Source organism: Sminthopsis crassicaudata, chromosome 4 (assembly GCF_048593235.1).
Source record: "Sminthopsis crassicaudata isolate SCR6 chromosome 4, ASM4859323v1, whole genome shotgun sequence".
In the NCBI taxonomy this organism is placed as follows: Eukaryota; Metazoa; Chordata; class Mammalia; order Dasyuromorphia; family Dasyuridae; genus Sminthopsis; species Sminthopsis crassicaudata.
The window spans coordinates 276,678,614-276,694,053 of NC_133620.1; the positions used below are offsets into that span (position 1 = coordinate 276,678,614).

The 15,440-nt window shown below is 32.5% G+C and overlaps 1 protein-coding gene across 3 annotated transcripts in view; it reads right to left on the minus strand.

Moving 5' to 3' along the window:
- Positions 1 to 15,440, minus strand: part of UBR2 (ubiquitin protein ligase E3 component n-recognin 2) — a 145,801-nt gene that overhangs the window by 61,677 nt on the left and 68,684 nt on the right. For 2 of the 3 annotated variants that reach the window (XM_074310890.1, XM_074310892.1), the window contains exons 11-18: positions 14,476 to 14,574; positions 10,376 to 10,539; positions 9,903 to 10,002; positions 8,696 to 8,824; positions 5,216 to 5,399; positions 3,682 to 3,743; positions 3,389 to 3,499; positions 123 to 188 (exon numbers count right to left, since the gene is read on the minus strand). In XM_074310890.1, the coding sequence (XP_074166991.1) occupies positions 123 to 188; positions 3,389 to 3,499; positions 3,682 to 3,743; positions 5,216 to 5,399; positions 8,696 to 8,824; positions 9,903 to 10,002; positions 10,376 to 10,539; positions 14,476 to 14,574 (915 nt within the window). Of the gene's footprint in view, positions 1 to 122; positions 189 to 3,388; positions 3,500 to 3,681; positions 3,744 to 5,215; positions 5,400 to 8,695; positions 8,825 to 9,902; positions 10,003 to 10,375; positions 10,540 to 14,475; positions 14,575 to 14,644; positions 14,744 to 15,440 lie in introns of all 3 variants that reach the window. The other variant, XM_074310891.1, reaches the window with a different exon arrangement.

The window sequence follows — 15,440 nt, forward strand, 5'->3', positions numbered from 1 at the left end:
ATTTTTATGCTACCATTCTTATTCTCTTCCGTAGTATTAAAATTTTTTTTTTCTGAATGTTATAGTAATAACAATTAGAAAAAATATCTTTGTGTTAAAACTACGTATCTTAGTCTCATTACCTGAAGCATTACTATATCCTTGTCAAACATCTCACGTCTGCATTTCACATTATGGTAGTAATAAATCTGTTAAAAAAACAAAACAATACAACACACATCAACTTTCCTAAGTAATTTGTCTTTATTTATAAAAACATTCTAACATACAATAAGTGATAACCTTAAAAAAATTTGTTTATAACTTTTTATTTTTCAAAATATATGCAAAGATAGTTTTCAACTTTCACTCTTGCAAAACCTTGGGTTCAAATTTTTCTCCCTTCTTCCCCACCTCCTCTAAACAGCAAGTAATCCACTTTAGGTTAAACATGTACAATCCTTCTAAACATATTTCCACATTTATCATGTTGCACAAGAAAAAAATCAGATTAAAAGGGGAAAAATGAGAAAGAAAAAAATAAGTAAGCAAACAAGAACAACAAAAAAAAGTGAAAATACTACGTTTTGATCCCCATTCAGTTCTCATACTCCTCTCTCTGAATGCAAATGGCTCTCTCCATCACAAGTCTATTGAAACTGGCCTGAAGGCAATAGCTTTTGTAATCAATTTATCAAATATATGAAGCTACCGAATAATGAAAGTAATTCTATGTTCTACAGATCAAGGTATGCTGCATGCTTTAGATGATTTGCAGATGAACAGTTGTAAACTAGTCTCAAAATTAAATGGGAGAAGTAGAGTAGGCTAGAATGCATTTGAGAAAATATGCAGCATATTTACACTAATAATCTATGGATGTGATATTGCTGAAAATCATGGAACATCATAATCTCTGAAGAATAAAAACCTATAAAAGACTCAGCATAGAGACAGATGGTAGAACTAAATAGGCTGTGGCATATTATTCCTGCATAAACAGTTATGTAAAAGATACTCAGATTCATCATCTCATCAATTACGATAGACCCTTCAATAATGCAGATCATAAGCTATCCATGCTTATCTAATGAATGCTACTGTTATTTTTGTTTTCCCCTAATTCTTCTACAGGACACCTACTTACTCTCCTGGAGGCATTCCTTGTTTTCTCTGACGCTGCAAAAATAATTGTGGCATACTCTAGCTGTTCTTTTGCTGTTCCTCAATATTGACACAGGATGAACCCAATTTCTCTTCCCATCATACATCTCTTTGATAATATCTTTTACACCTATTCTTTTCCAGAAGTCTTCATTGGTTTTAAGTGTCAGTCTGCTCATATCTATCATGTACCTCTTTAACACAACTCTCTGTGACTTGCATTTTTAATTCTTTGTATATTGCTATATTTCAGATCTGTTCCTTGTTTTCAGAGAAGCAGTATGAAAGCTCTGAAGTTTTCTGAAGGCAACCCAAGCCCCTCTTCCTTATTTTGTTTGGTCTTGGGCCTAATTAACTGTCTATGTGTACTATCTGTCCAGTATATGCATTTACATATACATAAATACAGACAAACCTGTGCATCCATATAAATACATATATATTTATGCATATATACAAGTATATAATATGTATAGATGTTATATAATATGTATAGATATATCAAATGTAAACTTCTTTAGGTTGTCCTGATCTTTCTTGGGGGAGGGCCATAGTAAATTTTCTTGAGCTATTACTGTTCTTTTCCAGGAAGTTTCTGCTATGTTTGGGGTTTGATACCACTGATACAATGCCATTCACAAATGGGAGACCTCACTAGTTATGAGGAATCACGAATCATGCTAGCCTTGGAAAAAGGAATCCTTGGGTATGAATCCCACTTCAGATATCAACTAACTGTACATATAACCTCAGGCAAATCATTACCCTTCTCTGGACCTCAGTTTTTTCATTATGTAAAATGAGAATGTCAGAATCAATTTTACATTTAAAACCCTTTGAGTGAATCCCTCTTGTGTTGGATATTCACTGTGTACAACTAAAAAAGGAATTCTTCAGGAAATGTGTTGTCCCATGTGTGTTGTCATGTAACAAAAACTAGATATGATAAATGGACATTTGATTTCTCAATTTATCCATGAAGGGTTAAGAGATCAAGAGAAAGGCCTCAAATGCAAACACCTTAGAGAACGTAAGGGAAGAAGAACATGCTTCACATAGGAAAAGAAGTTACGGATGAGATATGACTTGAAATGCCATGACATAGCAATGTGCTAGAATGAAGAGCTCAAAGGACCCTTATATATCATTTAGAAGAATAAGGACAGATAAGGAAATTGAGGCTTAGAAAAAGGAAGTAATTCTTTTCTAAGCTCATACATGATAGTAAACATTAGGATGACCAGTTCTTTTGATTCTAAATCCATTTCCCATACCTATACATCATACTGTTTCCTGCTCTAGGACCAATTTCACTGATGAAGTGATAGATTAGTTTAAGCAGTATTTCTAAGGATGCCAGCAAAATAGGGCTCCTAGGTCTATCTCTATAATCATAATTCTTCAATTTCCAGCTTGTCTTCTAGTAAAAAATAAGGCCAAAAGTTATGGGGAAAAAAAAGCTCCAAAGTCAATCTAGACTAAGTGAAATTTAACAATAATTAAAACTCGAGTTTTAATACTATAACAGCTTTTAGCTGAATTTGACAATGAAATCTAGATTATTGCTTTGCTTTTCTACTTTTAACATTGTGTTTCTTATACACTTAACAAAGATAGATTATGAGAACTTTGAATTCTATGATTAAATTTGTGTTTTTTCTTTTTTTCTTTTTTCTGAGGCTGGGGTTAAGTGACTTGCCCAGGGTCACACAGCTAGGAAGTGTTAAGTGTCTGAGACCAGATTTGAACTTGGGTCCTCCTGAATTCAAGGCTGGTGCTCTATTCACTGTGCAACCTAGCTACACCCTCTTTTTCTTTTCTATTGTAGCTTTTAAATTAATGACTAAGTGCCATGAAAACTATGGTAGCTAATAATTACAGTATTTGGATAGCATTTTTAATCCTGCAAAGTCTTTACAAATATTTCATTTTATTTTCACAATGATCTTGAGAAATAAATGGTATAATTATTGCCATTTTGTAAATAAAAAAATTAAAACACAGAAAAGCTAAGTGTCTTGTCCAGGGTCACACAACCAGTGTCTGATGCAGGGTTTCAACTCAAGTCCTCTTGACTCCAGGGCTAGCTCTCTAACCCCTATACTCTACCTCTATCTATTATACTCTAACTTCTAATCACTGCCCTCTCACTCCAGCCACAGCACTGCCTATACATTATCTATGCATATATGGTTAGAGGCTTCGAAATGTAGTAAAACCGTCTTCCAAAATCTGAAATACAAACCTGATTAACAAGAGAGAATCCATTTCTTCTCCACATTCCTGCATGCACTTGAGCACATAGAACAAGGCATCGAAGAGGGTGTTCTATCAACATGGGTGGACTGAGTTCACTCTGCAAATAATAAGCCACATAAAATCTTAGTATTCTATATTAACAAGAGCAGATGGGCAGGGAAATTTTGGACTAAGTTCAATTTAAAAAAATTTGCTGTTAAAGATAAAGTACTTGGGACTTCAAAGATAACATGAATGCTACAGAAAAAGAATTTGCTTTTAAGTTTCAGTACCACTTACCAGAGGAAGTAGTTCTGGAAATTTATATGCCACTTCACTTTTGCTTAACAATACATGTAAACCTGAATGGAAAGACAAAACCCAAAAAAATTTTCTGAAATAAATATATAAACAACCATTCACTTCTAATTTTTCCATTTAACTTTGTTGCCTACTTCATATCTTTAAGGGTTACAAAATTAAAATTTTAAGTGAATTGTACAATAAAGCAGTTCTTTTGATTTCAATGATTTAACATGATGACTGTATAGATGCAGTAACAAACATGAAGCAAAACCTCAGGATTCTAGTTCTGGGGAAGCAGAGCTAGACTAGACTGGGAAGAAGAATGGTGGTTGTATCATAAGAGAAATATGACTTTAAATTCTAACCTTGGGCAAGCCACTGAATCTTTTTGGGCCTTAGTATACTCATCCATTAAAACCTATACTGTTCCAGGTACTGTGCTAGGAACTGGAGAAACAAGGACAAATAGGAAGTAATCCCTTTTTTAAAGTTTACATTTGATCCAAAGAGATGACCAATTACATAAAGAAGTATATACAGAAAAAAACCAAAATAAATAAATACACTATACATTTAAGGAAATTGGGGCCCCAGCGGCGAGAAAGGGAATAGATCTATTCAAAGTAGAATAAGGATGAGCGATGAGGCATAGTGGCTTCTCTAATTTCTTTTAAGATTCAGCTCAAATCTGAACTTCTATATTCTACATTGATACATTCATAGTGGGTACTTAAATAATTTTTGATTAATTATTTGGGGCATATGAACTAACCTTTTAAAAGTTAAAAAAAATTTCTTTAAACACTCTTATCAACAGGCCTTCCCTAGGTCTAAAATTTCATCAGATATTTATAAAAACCAACAAGTGTGAAGAAGCAAAAATTTAGATAATTTCTATTTATTAGCAGTTGCTTTGATATAGTATCTGCATCAGATGCTCTTGAATTACAAAGAAAAAACTACCTGATGGGCTTATCATAACAAATTATTATACTATAAAGACAAAAAGTCAATAAAACTTCTTTAAAAGTAATTTTTCTTTTTTTTTTATAATCACAACTTTTTATTGACAATACATAGGCATGTGTAATTTTTTACAACATTATCTCTTGCACTCACTTCTGTTCCAATTTTTCCCTTCCCTCCCTCCACCCCTTCCCCTAGATGGCAGGCAGTCCTATACATGTTAAATATGTTATAGTATATCCTAGATACAATATATATGTGCAGAACTGTACAGTTTTCTTGTTGCACAGGAAGAATTGGATTCAGAAGGTAAAAATAATCTGGGAAGAAAAACGAAAATGCAAGTAGTCCACATTCATTTCCCAGTGCTCCTTCTCTGGGTGTAGCTGATTCTGTCCATCTTTGATCAATTGGAACTAAATTAGATAAAAGTAATTTTTCTTAAAACAATCTGAATATACCAATAAATATAGGCTGCTCTACAGGCTAGGTTGATTTATACTCTATAATAATATCATAAATTAAGAAAAAATAAAATTCCAAGTTTTCAAAGATTATTTACCTGCAAGTAAGCGAGAGATTGGAAGATGAATGCTAACTTTTTCTTGGGAGACACAGTATCTGATGGTGTCAACTGCGTGCCCACAGAGAGTAAGTGTGATGGGCTGCTCCCCGTCAGTGAAGCCACTATGGCATTGCATCAGCACTGCCAGGCATTTCTTGTATGCTTCGATCAATACTTTTTCCTAGGAAGGAGGATTGAATGTAATTATTCAGTAAAAGCCAGACTTCAGAGACAACTAACACCGATTTCCAAGCCCAAAACCAACAATTATTTTATGATCAAATCAAAATCAAAAATTTCATTTAGACATAACATTTTGAAAAGTTATTTGAGAAAAAGTGGCATGACAGAGGCACTAGGAAATCACAGAGCATTAGCACAGTGGTGCTCCGGGTTTCTATAGTCTCTTTCACCACTTTCTGTAAGTTTACTATAAAATTACCAATAATTGTGGAAGACAGAAAGATCAACTCTAGGAAAAAGGATTGTGATTCTAAGAACTCAGAAGTATTCATCTGGCCAAAGAGATCCCACTACTACTACCCTGCCCCCAAACACGCGGGATTCCTTAGCAAATCCTTAGCAAATTTCTAGTGCTCCAGGCAACTTTTTAACATACTAAGTTTAGAGTAGCTGACAATCTTTATTGGTAGGCTCCCTGAGTTCCCTTTATCAATAAACAAGGTCCAGTTTAAAGATAAAATAACTGTTATTTAAAGATAAAATAACACAGTAGAACATAAGAGGATGAGGACAGCATAAAGACCTGGAAAAAAATTGAAATGCACTGCCGAAAAGGTAAGCCTTGGACATTATAGAAAGACTATCTTGGGCGGTAGATACCAGGAATAAGTGGCATTCACATAAAGGAAAACTATGTATTTCAATTTTATTTCCTGACCCTGGAAAATCAACAAAAAAATCAAATAACAAATACCATACATCTAGTCTTATATTAGGTGCTATAAGAGATATGAGAAGTATCCTTTCATTGAATTTATAGATTAGTCAGAGAAACAATATAAGAGAGGAATATAAAGTACTAAGTGGTCTGATACTGACTATAAATGCTTAAGACTGGGGTACAGAAAGATCATTCAGAAGAAAAGTATATCAGACTAAAAAGAAAATATGTTTAAAATGATTGTTCCTGTATAATCTATATCAGATTGCTGGTTGCCTTGGGAAAAGGGGAAGGAAGGAGAAAAAATATGGAACTCAAAATCTTATAAAGATGAATGTTGAAAATATTTTTACATTTAACTGGGAAAATAAATACCATTGAGGGAAAAAAGGGAGAAATGCCTACAGAAAAAAATAAAAAAGAAAAGTATGTCAGAGAAATCAGAGACAACTTCATGGAAGAAGTATTATTTTAGCTGAGTCAAAGGATAAGTAGGTTACAAATATGAAGAGGAGAAGAAAGGTATTCCAGGCTAAGGAGCTACATACATAAGCAAAGTCCTAGAGCTAAAGATAAGTAAACTATAAGAAAAAACTATAAGAAACTATAAGAAAAGCCTGAAAGTAATAATGAAAGATGATTCATAATAATGAAAAATGAGTCTTAATAATGAAAGTTGAATAGAGTTAGAAGAAACCTAAGAAATCATCTAAGTCAAATAATTCATTTTATAGATACAGAACTAATAGGTTAAAGGATTGGCCCAAAGTCACATAGATTTATAGTATGAAAATTAAAATGTGATCCTGGGATTTCTGGCTCAAATCCAAATAAAAAAAATTAATTATGAATTTGAGATACCAAAAAAAACCCATCATGTTCATATACACAGCAGAACACAAAAAGAGGACTGTATTTGCAACTATGACTGGTCCAGTTTATTTTTAAATTTGCCTGTTTCCTTCTGAACTTCTTTATGTTCTTTTCTGTACATTAATAAGAATAATGTTTCAGTGGCTCTAATGTTGTGGACACTGTTTTAGGCCCAGCCTCCCATAGCTCTTCCCCCCCAATTAAAACTAGACTTTGTAGGAAAAGCAGAGTAGAGCCAGATTAGATAGATTTTGAACTAATGTTGTAGTCATTGGAAAATCATTCTAAGTTCCTGAGGAAGGAAATGACATAAGTACTTTTAGTAAAACACTCTGTTATCAATCTTGTTATACATATAGAACTTGTTATACATATAATTGTTATGGGAGAGAATAAGGGAATATAGAGAAGAGAAAATAGCAGGGATACCAGTGGTTGCAGTTATCAATGCATAAATTTATGAGAATCTGGAATAAAGTAGTGACTGAGAAAGGAAAAGAAATAGTTTACAGTTACAAATTCAGGCTTTGTGTACAGGTAATGGAATAGATAAAGATATGAATATGGAGTCATCTGTTTAGTGATGGTAATCTATTCACCTCAACAAGTATTTGCAAATGAAGCCATGAGGCTAGGTGATATCTATAAGAAAACAAGTATATACAAAAGAAGGACTAATAAACAGAATCAGAATTAGAAGAGAGAATGATAAGAATATTTTTACTGTCTCTTAATCATTTAAGTCATGTACAAAACTGAAACTTTCCCCAGTGTTTAGATTGCTCACAACAGACTAAGTTTAATACACATCTTTTTGGTTTCAAGTTTTTTCTTGACTTCTTAACATGAACAAGAACCTTTTTTATACTACATCACATGTATGTATGGATGGATGTATTAGGTCTTTGGTTTGAAAAAATTCAAATGGCCCAAACTGAATTTCAATTAAAAAAGAAACAAAACAAACAAACAAAAAATCATTAATGTATAGAGGAAGGACTATTTCTTCAATTGGTTTTGTATATCACCATAGTACCTGCTATATAGAATACTTAAACAACATAGCAATTCAAGTATACTATGGGGAAGAATTTGTATGTAATTTCAAGTTTAGATTTCATAAAATTGGAAAGGGAGTTCTACAGGAGCCCACAGTCACAAGTATCATATAATTTATGGCGCATTTGGAGTGCCACTGGCCTATGATGTGGTATTGCTTTTGGTACATGTACAGGACCTATCTACTTTTGAAAGGTTCCTTTCCAGGAATTTCATGCAATGGTAAATTAGTAACCTTCTCAAGTCAGACAGCTGACAAGGCAAATCACTCTTCTAAGAGTATACTTAAAATAATAGCTTCTGAGGCAAACAATGTAAACCAAACAGCATAATGTATAATTTAGTTTTTCTTCACTAGACATAATGCCTTCAACTACCTTGAAATCATTTTCAAAAGATGGAAATGGTTATTTAAAGTTTGGAAATTGTTGAGAAGAAGTGAAAATAGCTTCTGATCTAGTCTTTGTAACTCAGATTCAAATGTACAAACAGTGAACATTTTAAAATGTATTCATAAATTTCTGTTTTAGGATAAAAGGCCTCTTCATTGAAAACAAGATTCATTAAAGTTCCTCTTCACATATGTCCTTGCTATTATGGGAAAGTTGACACATAAGTAGACACAGCAAAAAGAAACTTACATCCAAAGCACACCAGTCCTGCATCATGGATATGACATGTGTTAATTTCATTTGTAGAGTAAAAGCTGCTTCCCACTCAGGTTCCATTTCAATATGCTGTCCTACTTGGCGTGTAATTGGATCCATTCCCTAAGAGTAAATAAATATGAATTGGAAATCAAAATACAAAATAAATTAATATAATGATTTTATTGAAATTTAATTGTCCTGTATGGGATAGATTTTTATCTTTTTAATCTTCAAATCTTCAAAAGCCCTTTTCAGCTCAATGACTCTGTATAAAAAAAAATTACAAGATTTAAAAAAACAAATGAAAAAGTCTTTGGTTAAAGCTATATAATCATCCCATATATACTCAGAGTATAATCTTTTTCATAATAGTTATCCTCTTTGAAATTAAAGCATTTTTCCAGTCAGAAAAAAATCGATAACAGAAAAACAAAAAAGCTAAATTTTCTATCTCAATTCATTAAAAAAATTAAATTTTTAGAATTTAGGCATAAGTGCTATGGAATTAGCAGAGCTAATTAAATGGAAATGTCAAATCCCAAAATATCTTAAGTATATTAAACAAATTTTTAAAACTTTTTTTCTTTTAAAAAAGTTATAGCAAGATCAAAATGGTACATATACCTAACCTTATGTAATGCAGGCTGCCTGTCTTTTTGCAATTAAAACTAGTTAAAATGTAATGATTGGTCTTCGCTGGAAAATTTAGCCTCTGTTTTGGGATATCAACAGAGGAAAAGTAATTTCACTTGATAGATATCTATCAAGAAAATAGAATAGTGAAAATTTAATATTATGATTTCTAAATCAAGTAAACTATAATGTAACATTATCCATGTGTGTGTGTGTGTGTGTGTGTGTGTGTGTGTGTGTGTGTGTATTTTTTATACATGGACATGTAAGAATAAAGATATTTGTTCCCTTCAAAAGAAATGAAGGAAACAACTGAAAGTATTACCAATACATTAAAAAAATATTCCTATAACACTAGATTAATAAACAGTTTCCTGACAAAATCCTTTCATTTAAAATCTTGATTATTTTTTTTTCATTAAATGGATCCAAACCAAAACTCTCTTAATATCCCATATGTATATTTCACTACAAATTAAATATTTTAAATGTGATGGGCTTATTTTAGTAATAAACTAAAAAACAAAATCATTCTTGACATTTTTTAATATGTTGGTCCACATACCTGCATGCATTTTAGCAGTTCTAAGAAAGCATCAAATCCTTCTAGGAACTTGTGTCTCAGTTCATCTGACCAGTCAGTGGGTTTACTAATCAGCACATATCTAAACAAAAAGAAAAAAAGATTATGAAAAATGTAGGAGTGTTTAACATTTAAAGTCTTAAAAAAAATCCAAAACTTTTAGCTTACTTTTCCCCAATTAACAAATTTTATTTCCCCCCTTCTCACTTTGTTTTTTCCAAAGGGGGGAGGGGAAAGAGAGAGAAAAAAAACATATAAAATGCATAATCAAGCAAGACAATGTCCACATTGGCTACATCAAAAAATGTATCTCATTTTGCATCTTGAGATTCTCACTTCTCTCTCAGGAGGTAGGCAGCATGTTTTATTGTGGATCGTTTGCAATTGTAGCTGGGTGTTACACTGATCAGATGAATATTTTATTTTAACTGATTTAATAATTAAGCAACGCTTACTTGAGGTCTAAAATAAGGCTCTGAACCCTCCTGAACTTGAAGGCTTGCAAGGCTGTGTATCGTTCAAATTGAAACCTGCCCTGGACATCTCGATGCTTTAAATGATCCATGAAAGTCTTGATGATGGTAGTCATGAGGTTTTCTTCTGTGATTAGCATTCGAGCCTAATCAAAAATATATTAGAATATTTTGTAATAAAAAAAACTATTCACTGGGTAGATAAAATATGGAATAAAGGATTTCATAAATAATATTTATTTTTTTAGTTAGGGCCTATTTCCTCCCCACAGGCATGATAATACTAGCTCTTTCCTTACATTTCTCAATTATTGTTAATTATGTTGTTTTTTCACTGTTTTGTGAGGAGACAAACTATTCAGGGAGCTTAAAGTATTACAAAGATCCTTGCATTTCAGTTAAGAGGTACAATGGTCTATTCAGTAGCAGAACTAAGCTACATATTTACTTGAATTAATGTGTATATAAATAGGAAATACAAGATAATTGATAAGAAATATAACATTATAAGAAATCTATGCAAGAGGAACTTTCATTTCATGCATTCTCCTTAGTGGAGAATTATAATTATAGACTCTAACCTTTTGATATTCCCAATGACATCTTGTTGCTTTCCTGTTCCTACAGAGTGTCTCTTAAATGTTGTCTTTCCAATCCCGCTGAGTTTACCTGATATCACCCCAGGGTCTGGACCAATGTACAGGAAGGGATTTAGTAGCTACCCAGATTAGACTGTGCATATATTATTTACAAAACAAAGAAGTAGTAACAAGCTATGTCAGGGTGACCACACTCTCATAATGATTATCAATGAAGAAATTTGCATGGAGAAGTAATGAGAAAAATGTTCTAAAAGAGAACTTGTAAAAAGTGAGATTGGATACAATATAATCCAAGGTACTGAGAAAAAAAATAGGACAAGAAGTCTCAAGTGTAAAAGAAACTTCAAATTTGTTAATAAATGTCAATGGGACAAAATATGGTATTTATTACTGTCTTGTGTAAGAAAATATGACCCCAGATCTTTTTGAGAGTCAGTTAATTTGCTCACATTCTGATACTAAAAAACAGTTGCTTAGAGGCACTGTGGTACAGTGGAAAGCATGCTAAATCTGGAGCACTGAATTCACATTCCAAGTTCTGCCATTTACTTTTTTTTTTCCCCCCTGAGGCTGGGGTTAAGTGACTTGCCCAGGGTCACACAGCTAGGAAGTGTTAAGTGTCTGAGACCAGATTTGAACTCGGGTCCTCCTGAATTTGGGGCTGGTGCTCTATCCACTTGCACCACCTAGCTGCCCCCCATTTACTTTTTGTGTAAGTTTGGGCAAGCCACTTAACTTTAAGGGCTCTCAGTTTATAAAATGAGACAGTTGGCCTAGATGATCTCTGAAGTTCCTTCCATTTCTGTAACTATGACCCTATAACAACTAAACTTATTGATCAGGGTTCTGCTGCTGTTGACTAGATGACAAATCCAATATTTAACAGAGTAGATCATTTTTACTATTCTACTCAACAACAACAACAACAACAAAAACAAAAAAAAATTATCTACTAGTTTGGCCCAGGGAAATTCCAAAGCCCAAATCTGACTTAAACTATTATAGTTCTGCTGGCAAAGTTACAAATAAGAAAGATCATAAGGGGCTTAATATTGTCTCTAATAATTGCTTATTAAAAGTCTGATACTTTATAATTTTCTAATCCCTAAATTTCTAATTGTTTCTCAAGATGCCATTCTACATGAAATGGATTCTAATGCAATAGATATTTAGAGCTAATAAAATAGATCCAATTCACCATTATCTTTGGGACTCTTATTTTATTTATACATATGTCTTCTCTTTACTTTGTTTCAGAATATTAATCTCTTACTTACCTTAAACATTCTCACTCTATGTAATTCTCAGCCTCATTTAGAGATGCCAGTCTCCCACATATACCTAACTTAATATGTTCAAAATAACAAGGCAAATCCTCTAACACTCTGGAAAAATTCATAGAATAAGGATAAGTCTCAGTGTTCACCAACTCCTCTTGAGTTGCACTGTATATGGTATAGACAGGGCACACATTTGGTCAAATAACTTGGAATACAGGCTAATTGTAAGATGTAATCAAATTATTTACAAACATAATCTCTTTGGATTAGCCTATTATTAACTGAGAATGAAACTGGTTCTTACCCAATTCTCAAGAATCATGACCTATTTTTTCATGGATACCAACAATTTTTTTTTCAAGGATGGGATGTGGTTCTGTAATATTTAATACCTTTGTCAATATTCAAAAGGAAAAGATTATATTCATGAATATTACCAAGTTGAGAAAAAATGAGAGAAAAACTTTAGCACTTTGCAAAGTAGGTACAAAAATTAATACAAGCATCATAAACCAGAAGTGATCAGAAATAACCAAGAATAAACATGGAGAGGAAAAAACAAAGCAGCAGAAGTAGCTGGGAGTAGGAGATGTTATCACAATTAGGTTGAGCAAGTAATCAGCCCCAACAAATTCTGAAAGGCAATTCTGGCATTCTGATAAATAAACATGTACTCAAGATGTTGACTTTTATAAAAGCTTGTCATAATCAGACAGGAAACAAAAAAAATTATTGATACACGGGAAAAATTTAGATGATTTTTAAAATGTTGGATAAAAGGACCTTAAAGAAAATGAGGTTTTGTTGTAAATCAGGAAAAGAAAAAGTTAAAAGATAACCTCATGTGCAGTTATTCTTATTAAGAAATAAATCAGACTACTGCCAGAAAAACATATCTCAGTACTTTTTCTATCCATGGGAATATATTCTGAATTATCCAAATTCTCTTAGGCATACCACATCTGACCAGAAGGGCTGTTCAGGCTTAGACATAATGTAATCATAGAATAATTTTTAAACTGGCCCCATAAAGATATCTGGCCTGTATATTTAGCCTCATTAGCTTGAAACAGTTAAACTAATGACTCGACATCATTTTCATCTTCATCCTTATCCTCACCATTCCTAAGCAATGTAAATAATTTTATTTAATTCTGTCCTTTTCTCTGTTACACTTAGAATCTGATTAAATACATGTCCCAAATGACCATGGCCCAATGTTTGTAGCATATAATAATTAATGTAAGGCAATTGTCAAAGAAGGTTTTCACCTTCTCTTATATGTAGGGGTAGCTAGTGTTAATAACTAAACAATTCTGTTGTCTGAGACTTTTTTATACTTATTTACAAGTCTATGTTAAGGTTTTCAGCAAATAAAGTTTTAGAAACTATAACTCACACCTAACAACAAGGGAATACTAAATTACCTTTTAAAGTAAAAGTAATCCTATTAATCTACAAGCCTACTATGTGCTATGCACCGAAATACAAACTCAAAAAGTGATACAATCTGTTTTCTTAAGGAGCTTGTACTACAAAATAAAGCTGTAGTTAACACTTCATTTATTCATATGAAAATGATGTTCAGATAAACCACTAAATATCTAACTGTGTCAAACACAGAGCCTTTTATAGAGATACAAAATATTTTTAGTATTTCTTTTAAGATTATTTACTGCTTTACTCTTGCTGAAAATGTTTCCAAAATGTATTATATAATTCTATAGCTTATTAAACAAGAATATAATTTAACTTTATCTTGGTGATTAGGAGTCATTTTAATAAATTATTGGACTGGGAAATAATACACCTACTAGGACCGACAATTTTGTTGCCTCCTCCTTCCCTTACAAGCCTCAGCATATCAACTTCTAGCAATTCCCTTATCTTTGGATGTTTGACTACAAGAGATACAAGAACCAAAGGTTTAATTTTACATGAAATTCTAAGTGGTTGTCTTCTGACAGTTACTCTCTTGACAAATAAAATTCACATGTTTTGTGACAGTTATTTTCACACAAGCTAAAAAGCTTTTTCTTATGGTGCTATGTTCTAAGTGATTGAAGTTGTCTTAAAGTAGGCTTTCAAAATAGGTGGAATATTACTGTATTTAGGCATATGTCAATCTCAATAGTCTAAAATTTAAGGCTTCAGTGCTAACAGAAAACAGGAAAATTCTTCTTAATCTTTCAGTACTTACAAGTGAAGGAACTGTGAATATCTGTACCGAGAGGTCTGCGATTGAAAACTCTCTGTCGTGGTCATCTGTCACATAATCACTCTGCAAACGCTCATAGTTCTATTAAGAAGGCAAAAAAAGGCAAGGAGTGCCAACTATCAGTTAAGAAGAAAAGGCAAGCACTACTCACCAGAGTAGGTGCAGTGAAGAACTGGACAGATAGAGCAGTCACCGACACTGCTCGCTCGTGATCATCTTCCATAAAATCTCTCTGCAACTGCTGGTAATTCTAAACAACAAGGGGGAAATTCACCTCTAATCCACACGGACCAAATTTTTAGTAGTTATAATGACTAGTCTGTACTGAGGAAATTCAAAGAGATAGTACAAGTATAAAAAGGAGTGTTCCTCCCCCTTAAAGTCATTCAAATAATTTCCGAGAACACAGTAGCAGTTTAGTACTGACAAGATACAAGTAGTTCTCAAAATATTATCATATAATAGAGGAGGTAAATATTAACAATATTATAGTTCCTGATGATATTATTCCTTGGGCTTAATTTATTGTAGCTGAAACCTACAGGATTGATGATTCAATTTTGGGCTGCCATAAGGAGAGAAAATCCAAATGTACATCACTTAGAATTCATGGCTTTTAGAGCAGATAGTACTTATTAAATTAATTTTCTATATCTAAAAGTCTATAGAAGGGACAACACTTTAATTTCAGTGATGATAGCTTTAAATTCTCCATTTTCATTTTGCCATTTCAAATACCATTCAGAATTAAGTATATGGATATATACATTATATTGGTATAAACATGGAGTCAAAGATTATTGACCTGAGGTTAGTCCATAAATTTATTTTTAACTAAAATATTTTAATAATTACCTTTCAATAAAATTTATCTTCATTGTAATCCTATGTATTTTATTTTATAGCATTTTAAAACATTATTCTGAGAAAGAGTTCATAGGCTTTAT